The 15273-nt window shown below is 26.5% G+C and overlaps 5 protein-coding genes across 5 annotated transcripts; 1 reads left to right on the top strand and 4 right to left on the bottom strand.

The window, feature by feature from the left end:
- Positions 1–97: 97 nt before the first annotated feature.
- Positions 98–1286, bottom strand: LOC141534368 (ribosomal RNA small subunit methyltransferase NEP1-like). The gene is made up of 3 exons (XM_074253694.1): positions 976–1286; positions 637–880; positions 98–482 (listed from the first exon to the last, which is right to left on the bottom strand). Exons 1-3 carry the CDS (start codon positions 1117–1119, stop codon positions 166–168), a joined length of 705 nt encoding a protein of 234 aa, XP_074109795.1. The 5' UTR covers positions 1120–1286; the 3' UTR covers positions 98–165.
- A 2895-nt stretch (positions 1287–4181) lies between these two features.
- Positions 4182–5797, bottom strand: LOC141535392 (ribosomal RNA small subunit methyltransferase NEP1-like). The gene is given in 6 exon segments (XM_074255305.1): positions 4182–4346; positions 4474–4682; positions 4771–4961; positions 4963–5012; positions 5312–5434; positions 5547–5797. Coding segments are annotated over 6 exon segments (750 nt in total). The 5' UTR covers positions 5613–5797; the 3' UTR covers positions 4182–4235.
- Positions 5465–8510, bottom strand: LOC141535393 (odorant receptor 23a-like). Its single transcript, XM_074255306.1, is given in 9 exon segments — positions 5465–6310; positions 6376–6531; positions 6604–6714; positions 6777–6853; positions 6856–6875; positions 7311–7417; positions 7499–7718; positions 7803–7999; positions 8190–8510. Coding segments are annotated over 9 exon segments (1230 nt in total). The 5' UTR covers positions 8481–8510; the 3' UTR covers positions 5465–6259.
- Positions 8511–8531: 21 nt separating this feature from the next.
- LOC141535390 (odorant receptor 67c-like) lies at positions 8532–11633 on the bottom strand. The gene is made up of 8 exons (XM_074255303.1): positions 10943–11633; positions 10404–10600; positions 10113–10332; positions 9944–10050; positions 9745–9844; positions 9565–9675; positions 9327–9482; positions 8532–9238 (listed from the first exon to the last, which is right to left on the bottom strand). Exons 1-8 carry the CDS (start codon positions 11225–11227, stop codon positions 9188–9190), a joined length of 1227 nt encoding a protein of 408 aa, XP_074111404.1. The 5' UTR covers positions 11228–11633; the 3' UTR covers positions 8532–9187.
- A 189-nt stretch (positions 11634–11822) lies between these two features.
- On the top strand, positions 11823–15071 carry LOC141535391 (uncharacterized). The gene is made up of 5 exons (XM_074255304.1): positions 11823–11981; positions 12150–13263; positions 14031–14308; positions 14388–14693; positions 14784–15071. Exons 3-5 carry the CDS (start codon positions 14105–14107, stop codon positions 15033–15035), a joined length of 762 nt encoding a protein of 253 aa, XP_074111405.1. The 5' UTR covers positions 11823–11981; positions 12150–13263; positions 14031–14104; the 3' UTR covers positions 15036–15071.
- The last annotated feature ends 202 nt before the right edge of the window (positions 15072–15273 follow it).

Below are 15273 nucleotides of genomic sequence, written 5' to 3'. Positions count from 1 at the left end.
AGCCTTCAGCCCATCCTGACAATTATTTAACTCTGAGTTTCTCTCCATTTGTAAACTCACATGTATTTAATTTAAAAAATTTAATAAGTATACCTAATTTGCTGGTATCAATTTTATTATTAAAAAAATTCCACTTACTTATAAAACAATCAACATTAAATTTAATTAAATCCACTTTCTTGCAAATGCTGAACACAAACTTGCAGAAATGTACGCTGCAGACGTCGAATAATCATTAATAGCAACTGTACTGTCTGTGTAATCGGTTTTAACTTGCCCCTGTTCAATTGCACCAATTACAATGACAACTGGCTCATTATCAGGTACTAATTCTTCTGGATGTTTAAATTCTTTTGCACGACAAGACATTAGTATTTTTTTACAATTCGCTGGCAGATAATTTGTTATTGGGTTCTTAATAACTTTTAATAAATCTACTGGCTGGCCCACTGCTCGTACTTTGTTAGTATGTAAAAGTTGCGCTGAAAATTAATAAAAAAAGTAAAGTATTAATTAAGATTAATTAAATTATGGGACTTGTAAAATTTAATTTTATATTTTCAAGTAATTAATTTCATTATCAAAATCGTTATTTTATTTTATTTTATATTTAACAAATTAAAAAAATTGACTTACCCATTACTCCCGCGAATCTTTTAAATGTTCTGGATATTCTAGTTCCAGGATTAACTTCTATCAAAACATTTTTATCAGTACGTATGTACACTTGTAAATATCCAGCTCGATTTAAAGGACTGTCCAACAACATCATCAAACACTGATGTACTATTTCTGGTTTAGTTGTTTCACGTTCTCGATTATATTTTTTCAACAGTGGAATATCGTGTCTAGAATGTAATAACTCAAATTTTTTTCCAACCTAAAAAAAATACGATAATTAATTTAACTAAAAAAAAAAAATTGTTTTTTTAATTTCAAGTTAATTATTAATTAGAAAAATTTCAACATAAATACCTTGGCTGTTTCCAATTGTGCATTTTCTAAAATTATTATCAAACGTTTATCCAAATTTACAGGAGTATCATCTTTTAAACGTTTTTCAACAAGGTTATGTTCATCTTTTTCGTTTTCATTTTCTCTTAAGCGTTTTTTTACCATGATTTCAAAATGTAAATAATTATATGTATTATTTAAACGTTTCGGTATTTAAATGTTGTAATTGATAAATCAAAATTTATAATTTAATTAAATAAATTAAACTTTTCTTGTAATACCAGTAATTATACACGTGTTTGTAAACTTATAGGAGTACTTCTACCCTCCATATTTAAACTGGCCGCTTTCTTTAGAAAAAAGTTTTTGCGCATGCGCAAGAATTCTGCGCACATAGTTTAGGCGGGAAAATTTAAAAACCTAAAAAATTTTTATTTCATTTTCTCACTTGTAATTTTTATTAATTTTTACATATGAAAATTTTTAATTTAATTTTTTTATAATAATTTAATTGCTATAAATATCTAAAAAAAATTTTATATCTGTTTATCAACTTCAGTGTCATTTTTTTTCAAGATATACTGATGGAGTGTGATCGGTAAGCTAGTGATTTATTAAAAAAAAAAAAAAAAAAAAGAAGCACGGAATATAAATATAACCTTTACAGTAAAATGTAAACAAAAATATACTCCATGCAATAAACGTGTCAAACAAGTGATGTAAAAATAAATTTTTATTTTAGTGAAGTGATTAAAATAAAATAAAATGTTGAAACAAAAATTAGAATTTATACGAACGACAAAAGTAATAAAGTTACCAATTAAAAAATATAATACAACAATACCACAAAAAAAAATATTAAGAAATGATGATAAACCTCAGCAAAGACGTTTTTCTGTCGCTGAAAAATTAGAAATTCTAAAAGAGCTAGATACAGGAACAATTACCATGACGGAACTCGCAGACAGGAATGGTGTTTCGAGGGCTGCAATTTATAAAATTAAACAAAATAGAGAAAATTTGTCAAAGTATGCCAATAATATTTCCAACAGGGCAATTGTTGATAAAAAAAGAACAAAGTCAGGGTATCCATTATCTGAAATTTTAGATGAGATTCTCTTTGCATGGCTCTGTCAAAACCGACAGCTAGGCCTACCGCTCAGTGGACCGTACATTTGTGAAATGGCTCTTGAAGTTAATCGAATTATTGGAGGTACGTATCATTTTAAAGCTAGCCAAGGATGGCTCTCTTCTTTCAAAAACCGACATGGAATGAAAAGGAGCAAAGTCCTAGGAGAAAAGCTGTCTATTGATACCAACAGGTTCGCAGAATATCAAGAAGATTATATAAAAATTAACAAGAATCAAGATTACAAAATAGAAAATATATACATTGGGGATGAAGGTGGCTTGAACTGGAAATCATTGCCAGGGAACCCATCTATAAATTCATTAACTAAAGATAAAATAACTATTTTATTTTGTGCAAATGCTGATGGTTCTTTTAGATTGGCGCCTTTGATTATTGGTTCCTCAAAAAAACTATGCACAGTTAAAGGAAAAAAATCATTTCCTGTTACTTATGCAGCTCAAAAATCGTCGCGGATGGAGCAGAGAATATTTACTGATTGGTACAAGAATCATTTCATCCCTTTTGTAAAGAGCAAGCAACAAACTAAAGATCCTGTGCTGCTGATAATTGATAATTGTCCTGTTCATCCTCCGGTTGAAGAGTTGAATGAAATAGATCCTCAGTTTCGTGTGGTAAAGGCTTATTCAAAGGTTACTCCTGTAACTGACTTATTGCATCGATATGTCATTCAAAAAACTAAAATAATGTACAGGAAAAAATTACTACGGGCAATAGCTTCATCGTATGAAAAATCAAATGATCCTGACGTTTTTTTGAATACTTTTGAGACCATTGATGCTTGCTACATGATGGCTTCTACCTGGCAAGAGCTGTCGAAAAAAGACTTAGCTGTTACGTGGTCCAAGTTGAAAAGGTCGTACGAGTTGGCTAAAAAATCTAATGCTAAGTCGTTTCAGGAACAATTTTCTGAAACATTTGAGTTTGATAACACTGATAAATTTAAAAAATTGTTAAAAAATATTCCAGGTATTTTTATTTATTTATTATTATTATTATTATTATTATTATTAACATTTTTAAAGATACAAGCTCATCCCGATGTTACACTCATCAAGACCTTTCATTTGAGTACCCACATCAATTTTTCATATATTTATATAAATTCTATATATGTATATATGAAAATGAAAATTACATACCTTTTAAAAATGATTTAATTTTTTTTTTTCAGCTTGTGAAAAATGTTATCACGAAGATATAAGAAGTTGGCTGAAAGATGATTTTTTTGATCAAGGATGGGAGCCACTGAAATTAGAAGATATTGCTCAACAAGTACTTAACGCACATAATATGATAATATTTGATGAAATCTGCGAGGATGTAGAAATAGACGATAAATTTAAAGATGAATACGCTGTCGATAAAAAAATTCCTGAAGATTCCGATGATTCTATAGATGTTGATTACACAGATTTTGCAACCCTAGATGAAACAATTGACGTAACAAAAGCTGAGTTCCTTAAATCAGCAGAAAGTTGTGATTCAAAATCTGAAATACTGGAACAGAAATCTACGTCTGAATCAGATGTTATGGATTGTTCAAATCTTGAAACCCAAGAATTAGAAACTGACTCGAATATGATTGATGTTCTGGAATTTCCAATTCGTGAGTCTACGTCAGATTTAAATGTAACTGATTCTTCAAAACCTGAAAACCAGAAACTGAAGCCGGATTCGTTAATAACTTCCTTGGATGAAAATACTTTGAAAGCTGTCGATACAATTCGACGGTGGTACAAACTTAATGCAGACTCTAAAGAAACCACTGTAAGAAATCATTTAGAAGCTCTACAAAATATGGAAAATTACATAACGACTTATATTGTATCTAATTATTGCTAATTTGGTACATTGAATCGAAATTTATAATTAAACATTTTTTACTAAAGAGAGTAGAATACCGATCATCATTAACTTGACCAAAAATCATATTATTTATAAAAATATAATTACTGTTGAAACATAACGGTTGTGTTAGTTATATTGCAAAGCTAATGTTGGATTTTAGTAATTTAATAATAAGACTGTATATATTTACATAAAAAATGAATAAATGTTAAATTAAATTTCAAGCTTTAATTAATCACTAACAATTTTTATTTATTGATTTAAAAAAATATAAATACTTTCATCGAGTCCATTTTTTTTCAAATGCTAAACATAACTCAGTGCATGTCAGTGCTCCGGATAATGGCAGGTTGCTTATTGAAAATGTTTCTTCTGCGTAATCAATATTTACCTTGAAAAAATCAATTAATTAAATCACTATTATTAAATGGATATCTGACAATTTTTTAAATTAAATTAAATGTTCTTAAAAAAACAATTTTTTAAAAATTTATAATTCAAAAATTTGAACAACTTACTTGTCCGTGAGCCATCGCTCCAATGATAAATACAATTGGTTCATCATCAGGAACAAGTTCTTCAGGATCTTTTATTTTATCAGCGCTGAAGGACATTAAAATTTTTTTGCAACCAGCTGGTAACCAATCAGTAATTGGATTTTTAATAATTTTTAAAAGCATCGATTTGTTATTCTCAGCTCGTATTTTATGTTTATGTAATAGACAAACTGTAATTGTAAGAAGTCAATTAAAATATATTTATAAAAATAAATTAACTAATAATTAAATTTGATTGTCATTAAATAATAATCGTACCCATCAATTCAGCAAACTCGTCGAAATAAGTTGGGATGCGAGTAAGCCTGTTTACTTCAAAAAGTACATTGTTTTCAGTGTGTACATATATCTGTAAGTATCCAGATTTATTTAGTGGAGAGTCCTGGAGCATGAGTAAACATTGATGCGGAATATCTGGTCTTGAACTCCCTGGGTCACGATTGTTTTTTCAATATGTCACTGTGCCTATCACTATTCAAAAGCTCGTAGTTATTTCCAACCTACAAACAATAATAACCAACAATTATTAATTGTAAAAATATTTTTAATAATAATACTGAAGTGAGCGGTCAGCTGTAAATTAAAAAAATTTTTTTAACAAATTAATTACAATAAAAAAATGCTTCTAAAAATTTTCACTTGTAATTTTGACATGTGAAACTTTTTAATTAATTTTTTTTTAATAATTTAATTGCTCCAAAATTCTAAAAAAATTTTTAATATTTTTCAACTTCAGTGTTATTTTTAATAGAGTTTAATTAATGAAAAAGTTGAGGTGAAATAATGAGACAATAATTACCTTGACAGTTTCTAGTTGAGCATTTTCTAAAATAATTATTAAACGTTTTTTCTGACTGGAGTTACGAACCACTTTCAGGGATTTTGGAATAACGTCATATTCATTTTCATCGTATTGAGTTTTCTGTTGACGTTTTTTACTCATTGTTACAAATTTAAAGAAGTATTTATTATTTATTAATCAATAAACAATGATAGTGATTAATTAACCTTTTTTAAAAAAATTTTCAACTAACCACGTGCGTGTTTTTAAGGTGTAACAAAATAATAAACATAAACTGTGTGACTGTAAACTTAGCCATTTGAGAGTCACATGATCTGGCAAATAAATCTGGCTGGTAGTTAAATGCCGATTTAAAAAATTGTTAAAATAATTAATCAAACGTTTTTCTAAATATACTTTCGTTCATTACAGTTAAATAAATTGTTTGATTTATTGTTGTTAATTATTCTAAAAAAATTAGCACTGTATTTTTATTAAATAATAAGAAATGAGCATGAAATTATTTTTCATGAGTTGCTCCAAGTTGCTCACTATGAGCGCTGCATGTCAAAGTAAGTTCACTTAAGTACTTTCCAATCAATCTGACAAAAAAATTTGTTCAAAAAAATTGCGTTTTTAATTTATTATTAAAATTTCTACAAGTCCATTTTTTTAATAATTTTTTTTTGCTATAATTTATTTATTAAAGAAAATTAAAAAAATTATGAAATTACAGCTAAATTTAATGTCATCACGTTTTGATCAGTTCTATATTCCATCCAGTTCTCACTTATCCAGGTTTGACTGTAAATAAAATTTTTTCATGTAATTTGATAACCTATATCGTTGATATTCCTACGTATCAATTTGAATAAATCAGTTTCATTGTAATTATAGGTGAATAAAATTAAAATTTAATTATAAAGGCAACTATTTCATTTTTAGATTTGTTGGGGCAATAAAACATCAACCAATACTTCTCAGCAGTGTAAAGTAGCTCATCGCTGTGTTAACAATCTTCAAAAATAAAAAATTCAGTTGAAGTAAAATCTCTATAAATAATTAAATACTAAAAAATTTACCTTTGAAAATTGAGCAAGATTAAGAGTAATAATTCCATAAACCGTAAAACGATATTCTTTGTGGGTCCGTCTCATCATGATTAATAGTATCACTTTTAATTTTTTATTCAATTGAATCCAGTTAGAACAATAAATTGCATTATTTACTTCACCAAGCTAATAAAGTGATATTAATATAAATAAAGTGTTTCAAATGGGCCGAAATAAAAATCAAAATATATAAAATACTTTTTCAGTTAGCATGTCAGCTTGCTTGCAGTACAAAAGAGTTTGTCCAAAAACATTTACCAAGTGTATTGTATTTTCGATGAGATGACTCCAATTTCCCTGGCTAATTTGCTGTGGAAATTATTTCGATTTGTATATTGAATATTGTGAAAAGTTTTTAGTTATTTTCTTACTTGATCGACTCGATATAATGAAAAGCACAGGTTTAATCCATTAATTAATGTAACGAAGAACGCGATAGGACTAAAAATCTTTGAAGCCATTTACAAAGTCTATGTGAGAATAAAAAAAATTTTATAAAGAAATATTTGAAGATAAATTAAGCAAAATTTTTTACTGTGTTTAATTAACAATTTTATTTCTTAGCTGAAGAAATCTAAATTTATCTTTTGTTGAAAAAAAATTTATTAAATTTAGGAAAAAAATTATTTTAGATATATTATTTTTTTTTTTCTGAATCTAGAAAAATTTTTTTCATCAAGAATGTTTCTGTGAGATAAATTTTGATTTTTTCAGCTGAAAAATAAAATTATTGAACATTTTCAACAAATTAATTTCTTGTTACAACAATGCCGATTTTTTTTTTAAATAAATTTTTTTTCAAAGTGTAAAAAATAAAATATTAACTTAAAAAAATACAATTTCATAAAATTTTCAACAAAAGTAATTTTATAAGAGATTAAAATTCCATCTAACGCTTTACTTACAAAAATAATTGATTATGTTGTGAAATAATATTCACTAATTGCTGACAGTTTTCTTGTTCACTAGAAGTATTATCCTTATTGAAATTATTTAATCTATTTATTAAAACCTTACAATGAAAACAATTAAATCATAATGAAATTTTTTAATTTTTTAACTGAGAAATTATTTCAACAATGACAATTATTACCTTGCATTGAATACTAACATGCGTTGTCAATTGGATGAATAGTATATCTCCACACAGCCAATAAACAATAGCCAAAATTTCCGATACTTGTTCGAAGAGAAGACACGCGAAATATCTTGAAAATGTGTTTATCTTAAACGGATACTTAACCGGATACATTATTCGTGAGAAAGTAAAAAAGTATTCTTCTGGGTGGTATACAAAATGTTTAAAAATTCCTCTGCAAAATAAATTGATAAGGATTTTAAAAATATAATTTTTTATCTGAAATTTTTTTATATTCTGTTATAGAAAGCAATTTTACACATAGACTGGATAAGCATAACTAAATGCTAATGCAAATACTAAAACCATCACATAATTTCTCAACGATCGTGAATGTAGCGCACTGTCTAATTCATCTTTGGTTATCAATTTATTTGAGTATGCTGATTCCCAAGAAGCTTTGAGTTGTTGTAAAAAATCAAAAAGTTTTTTTTGATGAGTCCAACATCTTACTGCCTGTAATAAAGAGAGGTAAAAGTGTTTCTAATATTTTTTTCAAGCCAGCTTAAGGAGCTAGGGATAGTCAGATTTGCTTCAAATTTTCAGTGGATATTTTAAAGGTATTATACTTAAAGAAAAAATTAATTTTTAAAAAATTCTGACTACCCCTGACCTCTTAATTATTTTCTTTACAAAATTTGATTACCTTAAACATACAAAGCATTCCTGACAGCATTGCGGTAAATATTCCAGCCGCATAAGTAATACTGATGGATATTACTTGGATGATTTTCATTACTTCCATAGATATCAATAAAGTCATTATTATAAGTCCAATTAACGGAGTTATTTTTTGCCACCATTTTTCAGGTTTTTTTTTGTTGGAAAATACACTATTGAAGTATGACAGTCCCATGCATCGCAATATCCGAATTTCAGTATGAAAAAAACTTTCAAATGATACAAAATCAAACGTTGCTGATTGATCATTGTACATTTTAATATTAATTGATAAATTAATTTAAGACCGATATAAATTTATTTCAGTATATCACCAAGGAGGCTTTTGGTTTAGAGAATAGTTGAAGATATTAATATCACAGAAGAAATGAAACATTGTTCATTCGTTTCCAAGAAGCTTGTAATATTATAAGTAGAGAAAATTACATACAATTACGCTAAATTGTCCAAGGTAGCACGGTACCTTCGGGTAAAAATCGATTGAAATGCAAATGCTCATATCAATTTATGAACATCTGTCGCGTTATAATTTTGGTCGGTCAGAATTATAGGATATAGAGAAATTGGTAAAATAATTGCTATTCTTTGCGGGGTATATGTGAACTCAAGGGTTAAACTCATATGTGCTATAAGAAATAGGAAATTTTCTGAGATGTTTTTTTCTTCCAACATTGTTTGATTAGATACAATGTAAAGAAAAAAACTGGTGTAATCCAGGTAAAAATTTGATTAGTTTTCAAGTGAATTTATAGAAAGAAAAAAAATAATGGAACCTATTTTTGGATAATTAGAACACATTTATACATTTTTCTCAGATTCAAGCAGGTAAAAAATATATTTTACAAATTTGTATTGAAAAAAATATATTTTTTCGACTTTTAATAAACTACATAATGGAGACATATATCTTAAATAATTTTTTTAGGTTTACAACTAATTCATTGTAGTTATAAAAAAATTAAATTATCCAAAGCTTCTCAATAGCGCAAAGTAACTCATCGCAGCATTAACGATCTAATTAAAAGAAAAAAATTACAAAATATCTGGGAAAAAATAGGATAGATCTCCTTACAGCACGATTTTAAAACAGTTTTATACGAACCCTTGTGAATTGCGATAAATTGAGAGTAATAATCCCATAAATTGTAAATTGATATCGTTTTTGAGCTCGTCTTATTATCATTACCATCATTGTTTTGAATTTTTTATCGCAATGAGACCAATTGGAATAATAAACTGCATAACTTATCTCTTCAAACTAGAAAAAAAATGTCTCAATAAAAACATAGGAAAAAAAAAACTAATTACAATCTATGGTAAGTAAGTAAAAAAATTAATACTTTTTCAGCCAAAGTGTCGGCATACTTGCAATATAAAATTGTTTGGCCGAGAACTGCGACCAAATGGAGTACGTTTATCAAAAGATTACTCCAGTTTTGTTCATTTATTTCCTATTAATAAAATTTATATTTTTATAGCAATCGTTTCATAATTAATTATTCATAATAATTTTTTCATACTCCGTCAACGCGATACAAAGAAAAGCAAAGATTAGCTCCATTTATTAAAGTCACAAAAAATGCTATAGGACTGAAAAATTTTTGGAGCCAGCAGATGTGTCTGAAAAAAATTAACAAGTAATTTTTTTTTTAAGTTTAAATCGATTTGCTTTAATACTAACTAACTTATAGCGACTATTTTTAAATACCTACTACATACAAATATAATTGATGATGACGAAAGATAATATCTGTCAGTTCTTTATTGTTTTCTTCACAAGAAGCAATATTAATTTTATTAATATCATGAAGCCTGTTGACTAGTATCTAAAAATAATTAAGTACAGTTCAGCAATATTGATTGACAATTAATGTAAAAATATTATTACCCTGCATTGAACACAAACATGTGTTGTTAATTGGATGAAAAGTGCATCTCCGCACAACCAGTAAACTATTGCAAGTAACTCAGCTATTTGTTCGAAGAGGAGACACATAAAGTACACTCCATACGAGTCAATTACAAACGGATAATCGACTGGGTATATTATGATAGATAAATTGAAAAAGTATTGATCTCTGTAAAAAATCAAGTGGCTGCCAAGAACACTAGGAAGAATATAAGAAAAAAAAATTATTTAAATTTAATTAGTTTTTTCGCGATATTCAAATAATTTTACATGTAAGCAGGAAAACCGTAACTGACAGCTAATGCAATACATGTGTATGTCAAATAATTTTTTAATGATTTTGCAAAAAGTACTGTTTCTAATATACTGTCAGTGACGAAGTTATTTGAGTTAGCTGTTTCCCATAGAATTTTTAATTGTCGTAAAAATTCAAAAAGTTCTTTTCGATGAGTCCAACATCTTATTGCCTAAAAAATTTTATTTTTATTAATATTATTCAGATTAAATATTAAAAAAAAAAAAATTATTTGGTAAATATTTACAAGTGGAGTCAACAATTTTAATTTTAATTTTTTTGAATGAAATTTCTATTTGATTTTATTGATATATTTTTTTTTTGAAAAATTTTCAAAAAAATTTATAAATTTTTTAGAAAATTGTGATATTCAATTTTTTTTTTTTTTAATTGTTTAAACTTTTTTAAAATTGTAAAAACAAGCAGAATAAAAAAAAAATTGAAAATGTCAATTTTTCACCAATTTATGGCCCAAAATAGGCATGACCATTGTAAATAATTACCAAAAACTTACTTTAAAGGTACAAAGCATTCCGGAAAGCATTGCAGTAAATATTTCAGTTGCATCAGTAATATCAACGACTATTACTCTCAAAACTCTTATTATTTCCATAAAAATCAACAAACTCATTGCTAAAAGACCACACAATGGGATAACTTTTTCCCACCATTTTTCAGTTTCTTTTTTATTCGAAAACACACGATTAAAATAAGACAATCCCATACAACGTAGTATCCAAACATCTCCATTAAAAATTTCTTCGAACGTAATAACATTTGTTAATTCTTTCCCGTTCATTTTATCGTTAGAGTGTATCCAATAATGTCACTTAAAAATAATTTTTCATCTGCAATCTCGTGAGTACAATGTAATTTGTTTCCTAGTTTCTGGAGGCCTATTATCATTGAAATAGTAATTTATGTGCAATTTACTGCTTAAGATAATTGAAGGAGTTTAAACGTAAAGTACATCACCCTAATCAATTTATGCACATCTGTTTCAAATTAAATCGATCGGGTTGACTCAGAACTAAGCAAACGGTCAAAGATGGTACAGTATTACTATCATGTAGAGGTGCTAGTAAATGCAATCTAGTAAGGACTTACAAATTATCATAAGATACTTTTCCGTATGGTAACAATACTGAGAATTATTATCACGATGACTCATAAATTTTTTTCATTTGTTGTATTATAGGAAATTCTTGTTCCTTGTTTTTATTTTGGTAGTTCAAAGTAATGTACCTAATGATAATCTCTATTTACAATTAACAGTGGATTTTTTTCTGTACTTTAGTAAATATTTTTCTAAACATACTTTACAAATAAAATAAGCTTCATAGTCCATACCTGCGTCATTTCATCGTCCTATGATGAACGTCGTACGTTTATCACATCACTTTTGCTTTTAACATTTATTTAATTTGGTAAATTAAAATAGGATTTGTAATTGAAATCGGAACTAAAAATTTTTTAATATTTTCTTCATTCGTGATATTGGCAATAATTCAACAAGTGAGGGATTTTAAAATAAGAAAGAAATCTATCTACAGGTAAATTATAATTGTGTGAAAGAAATAAAAATTTATGGTTTATAATTTTTTGTTAAAATCTCAGCAATTAATTTAAAATAATTGATTAATTTTACGTAAATTTATAAAAAAATAACATAAATTTTAAAGTTATAATAAACTATTATTAACATACTTTTGATTTTACAGAAATGGCATTGATCTCCGAGTTAAAAGAACTATTCAAACAAATTGAAATCAATAATTCTTCTAGAAAAAGTGATGAAGATTTTATAAAATATGCATTTGAAAAAGCGACAGCGCGCAAAGTTATACCATTAATAATAACAGATAATTTGGAGACTAAAAATGGAAAAACTGCGGCAATAAAATTGCAGATGGCTATTAAAATGTCTAAGGATATAAAGGCGCCATTGGAAAAGATAATTTCATATTTTAATCAATCAGTAGCATATGCAAAGCATAAATCCGAGATTTTAACTAAAGCTTACATAAATCGTCACACATTTTTAATGAATATGAGCATGTATGAAGAAGCATTGAAAGACCTCGACTATGTAATGTCAATAGGTATTTCAAGTGAATTACAGTTAGAGTTATCCATAAAAAAATTAAAAAATTTATTAGCTTTAGACAGAAGGGACTCAGCTAATGTTTTATTAAGTGATATTGAAAGTTTATTACGTACTTCAAAAATAGAAGAAATCAAAAAAAAAAAAACTTGAGATAGAGACAGTGAAATTGTCTATAGAAATAGGGAATTATCTTCGGTATTCAGATCTCAAATTTAAAGATAAAGCAAAGTTCGCAGATCTACGTCCCAACTCGTTCCGACCAGCAGTTTTACAGCGTAATAATTTCAAATTCATACCGTTCGAAGGTGACGATAAAAACCGTTCATTCAATTCACCAAAAATCGTTTTGAATTTCCTTTATGATTTGGGGTATCATTTAGTCGCTAGTGAAGATATTCAAGCTGGTGAACTTGTCTTGGTAGATCAAATTTATGAAAAAGTTATTAATTCTAATGAACGCTACTTACGCTGTTGGAATTGTACAAAATTTTGCTGGACTTGTATTCCTTGTCACAAGTGTGCCAATGTCATTTTTTGCTCTGCACAATGTCGAAATTCAGCTTTTAGAAATCACCACAATATTGAGTGCCCAATAATTAGTGTATTGTTGAATCATCGGAATTTTTATAACGAAAAATCCTTTTTGAGCTTAAGATTACTTGTTAGAGTTTTAAAAGAGATTAACGATTTAGAAAGCTTACAACGCCATGTAGAACAGATAAAAACAGGTAATTATTTATTTATTTATTAATAAAATATAAATATATACTTTTTGTATTTGGTTTAAATTGTTTATAATTTCAGGAGAGTTTTATAAAATTTATGAGAGAAGAAGTGAACATTTTATATAACTAGTGAAATTTATAAAAAAAAAAAAAAAAAAAAAAAAAAAAAAAAATGATACTAAAACGAGCAGACATCTGATTAATTATAGAAAAAAAAAATATTTTTAAAAAATTTATACTTGTAATTTTTTTTTATTTTTAGGTGGAATTTTAAAAAAAATTTTTTATATTATAATTTAGTTATTACAAAAATCCAAAAAATTAACAGATGTTTGTTAACTTCAATATTTACAAGTGAAAAAAATTTCTTTTTGATTTTATTGATATATATTTTTTTTTTGGAAAAATATATAAAAAAATGAACAATTTGAAAAAAAAAGTTGATTATCACAATTTTAACAAATTTTCAAAAAAATTTACAAATTTTTTAGAAAATTGTGATGTTCAATTTTTTCTTTTTTTTATGTACTTTTAAAAATTAAAAAAATTTTTAAAAATATATCAAAAACATCAAGAAAAAAAAAATAATAAAATAGAAATTTTATTCAAAAAAATAAGCGCCAAAATTTTTTCCAACTTTTAAAGGCAAAAAAAGCTATCGAAATCTTTATTTTTTTCTTTCACGAAATTTTTTATCATAAAAATAACCAGAATAAAAAAAATATTTTTGACCCTACTTGTAAAAAATTACCAAAAAATTATATTTGCAGAATGCGACAGTGCAGAACTCGCGATTAGTGGTATTAAATTTAACGAAGGCATTAAATACCGGCACTTCTATTGTATGGTTCGAGACCCAATGGACAAAAAATCTAAAGATAAACTATCTTTCGCTTCGGTGTATTATACATATATCCTGGCAGCCACAACTCAAATATTTGGTAAAAAGATTAAGGACATTAAAGAATTGATGAACCACCCGTTTGCCCCATTTGTTGCGGAATTACTTTTTCATCATGCGATGATAATTGATAAACATTTGTTCCCGGTATTTAAATTTACAATTTTTTATATTAATTTTTTTGAATAAAAATATTATTAATTATAATTTTTATATTTTTTTCTAGTTAAGGCAGCGGACTTTATGTGAAAACGGCAGAATCTATGGAGGTGCTATTATGCCTACAGTGAGTTTATGTAGCAATGACGATCATCCAAACTCATACCAATTTTTTAATCATGACAATATTGTTCTTACTTCGATGGTGAATATTAAAAGAGGAGAAATAATACGTACAAATTTCGGACTAAATTATTTAAAGATGTTAACGATAGAAGAACAAGATATTTTATTAAAAAAATCTAAATTTCGGAAACAAAATGAAAGTTTACTACCTAATCAAGATTCTGGTTCAATATATTCACCTTGCTTGGTAATTATTAAATTTATTTATTTTATTTAATTTTAATAAATTATTTTAAAATAAATTTTAATCTTGTATATTATATTTTAATATTTACAGAATCATTTTAAAAACAAACTTGACTATAATTATATTCGACTTTTTTTAAACGAACTTTCAATTTCAAATTTGACCCGATGGAGCTCAAATCAATTGGAAAAAGTCTCTGAAGAAAGAATTTCGGCTATTATAAAATATTTATTTCAATTTATCGGTCAACATTATGAAATTGAGAAACCTTGTATAAGCGTAGAAGCAGTAAAGTTACTTTTGTACCATGTTTACGATTTTATTGATAGCTATGAATTATAATTAATTTATACATTAAAATTATAACTATAAATATTATGACTAAGCGTAATTGTATAAAAATTAGACTGTATATTCTTACTAAATATCAAATGCATGAAAAATTTTGTGAAATTGTAAATCCTAAATATTGAATGTGTGTATATAAAATTTAAATTATTATATCAACTTCGCAAATTTTTAAATCAAACATGAAATTTATTTTAAAAGCTAATCTTAATTTTTGTAAAATTAATTTTAT

This window comes from Cotesia typhae, unplaced genomic scaffold (genome assembly GCF_013202065.1).
Source record: "Cotesia typhae breed Kobodo isofemale line unplaced genomic scaffold, CoteBio_Ctyphae scaffold_13, whole genome shotgun sequence".
NCBI lineage: Eukaryota > Metazoa > Arthropoda > Insecta > Hymenoptera > Braconidae > Cotesia > Cotesia typhae.
This window is presented reverse-complemented; position numbering and strand designations above follow the sequence as displayed.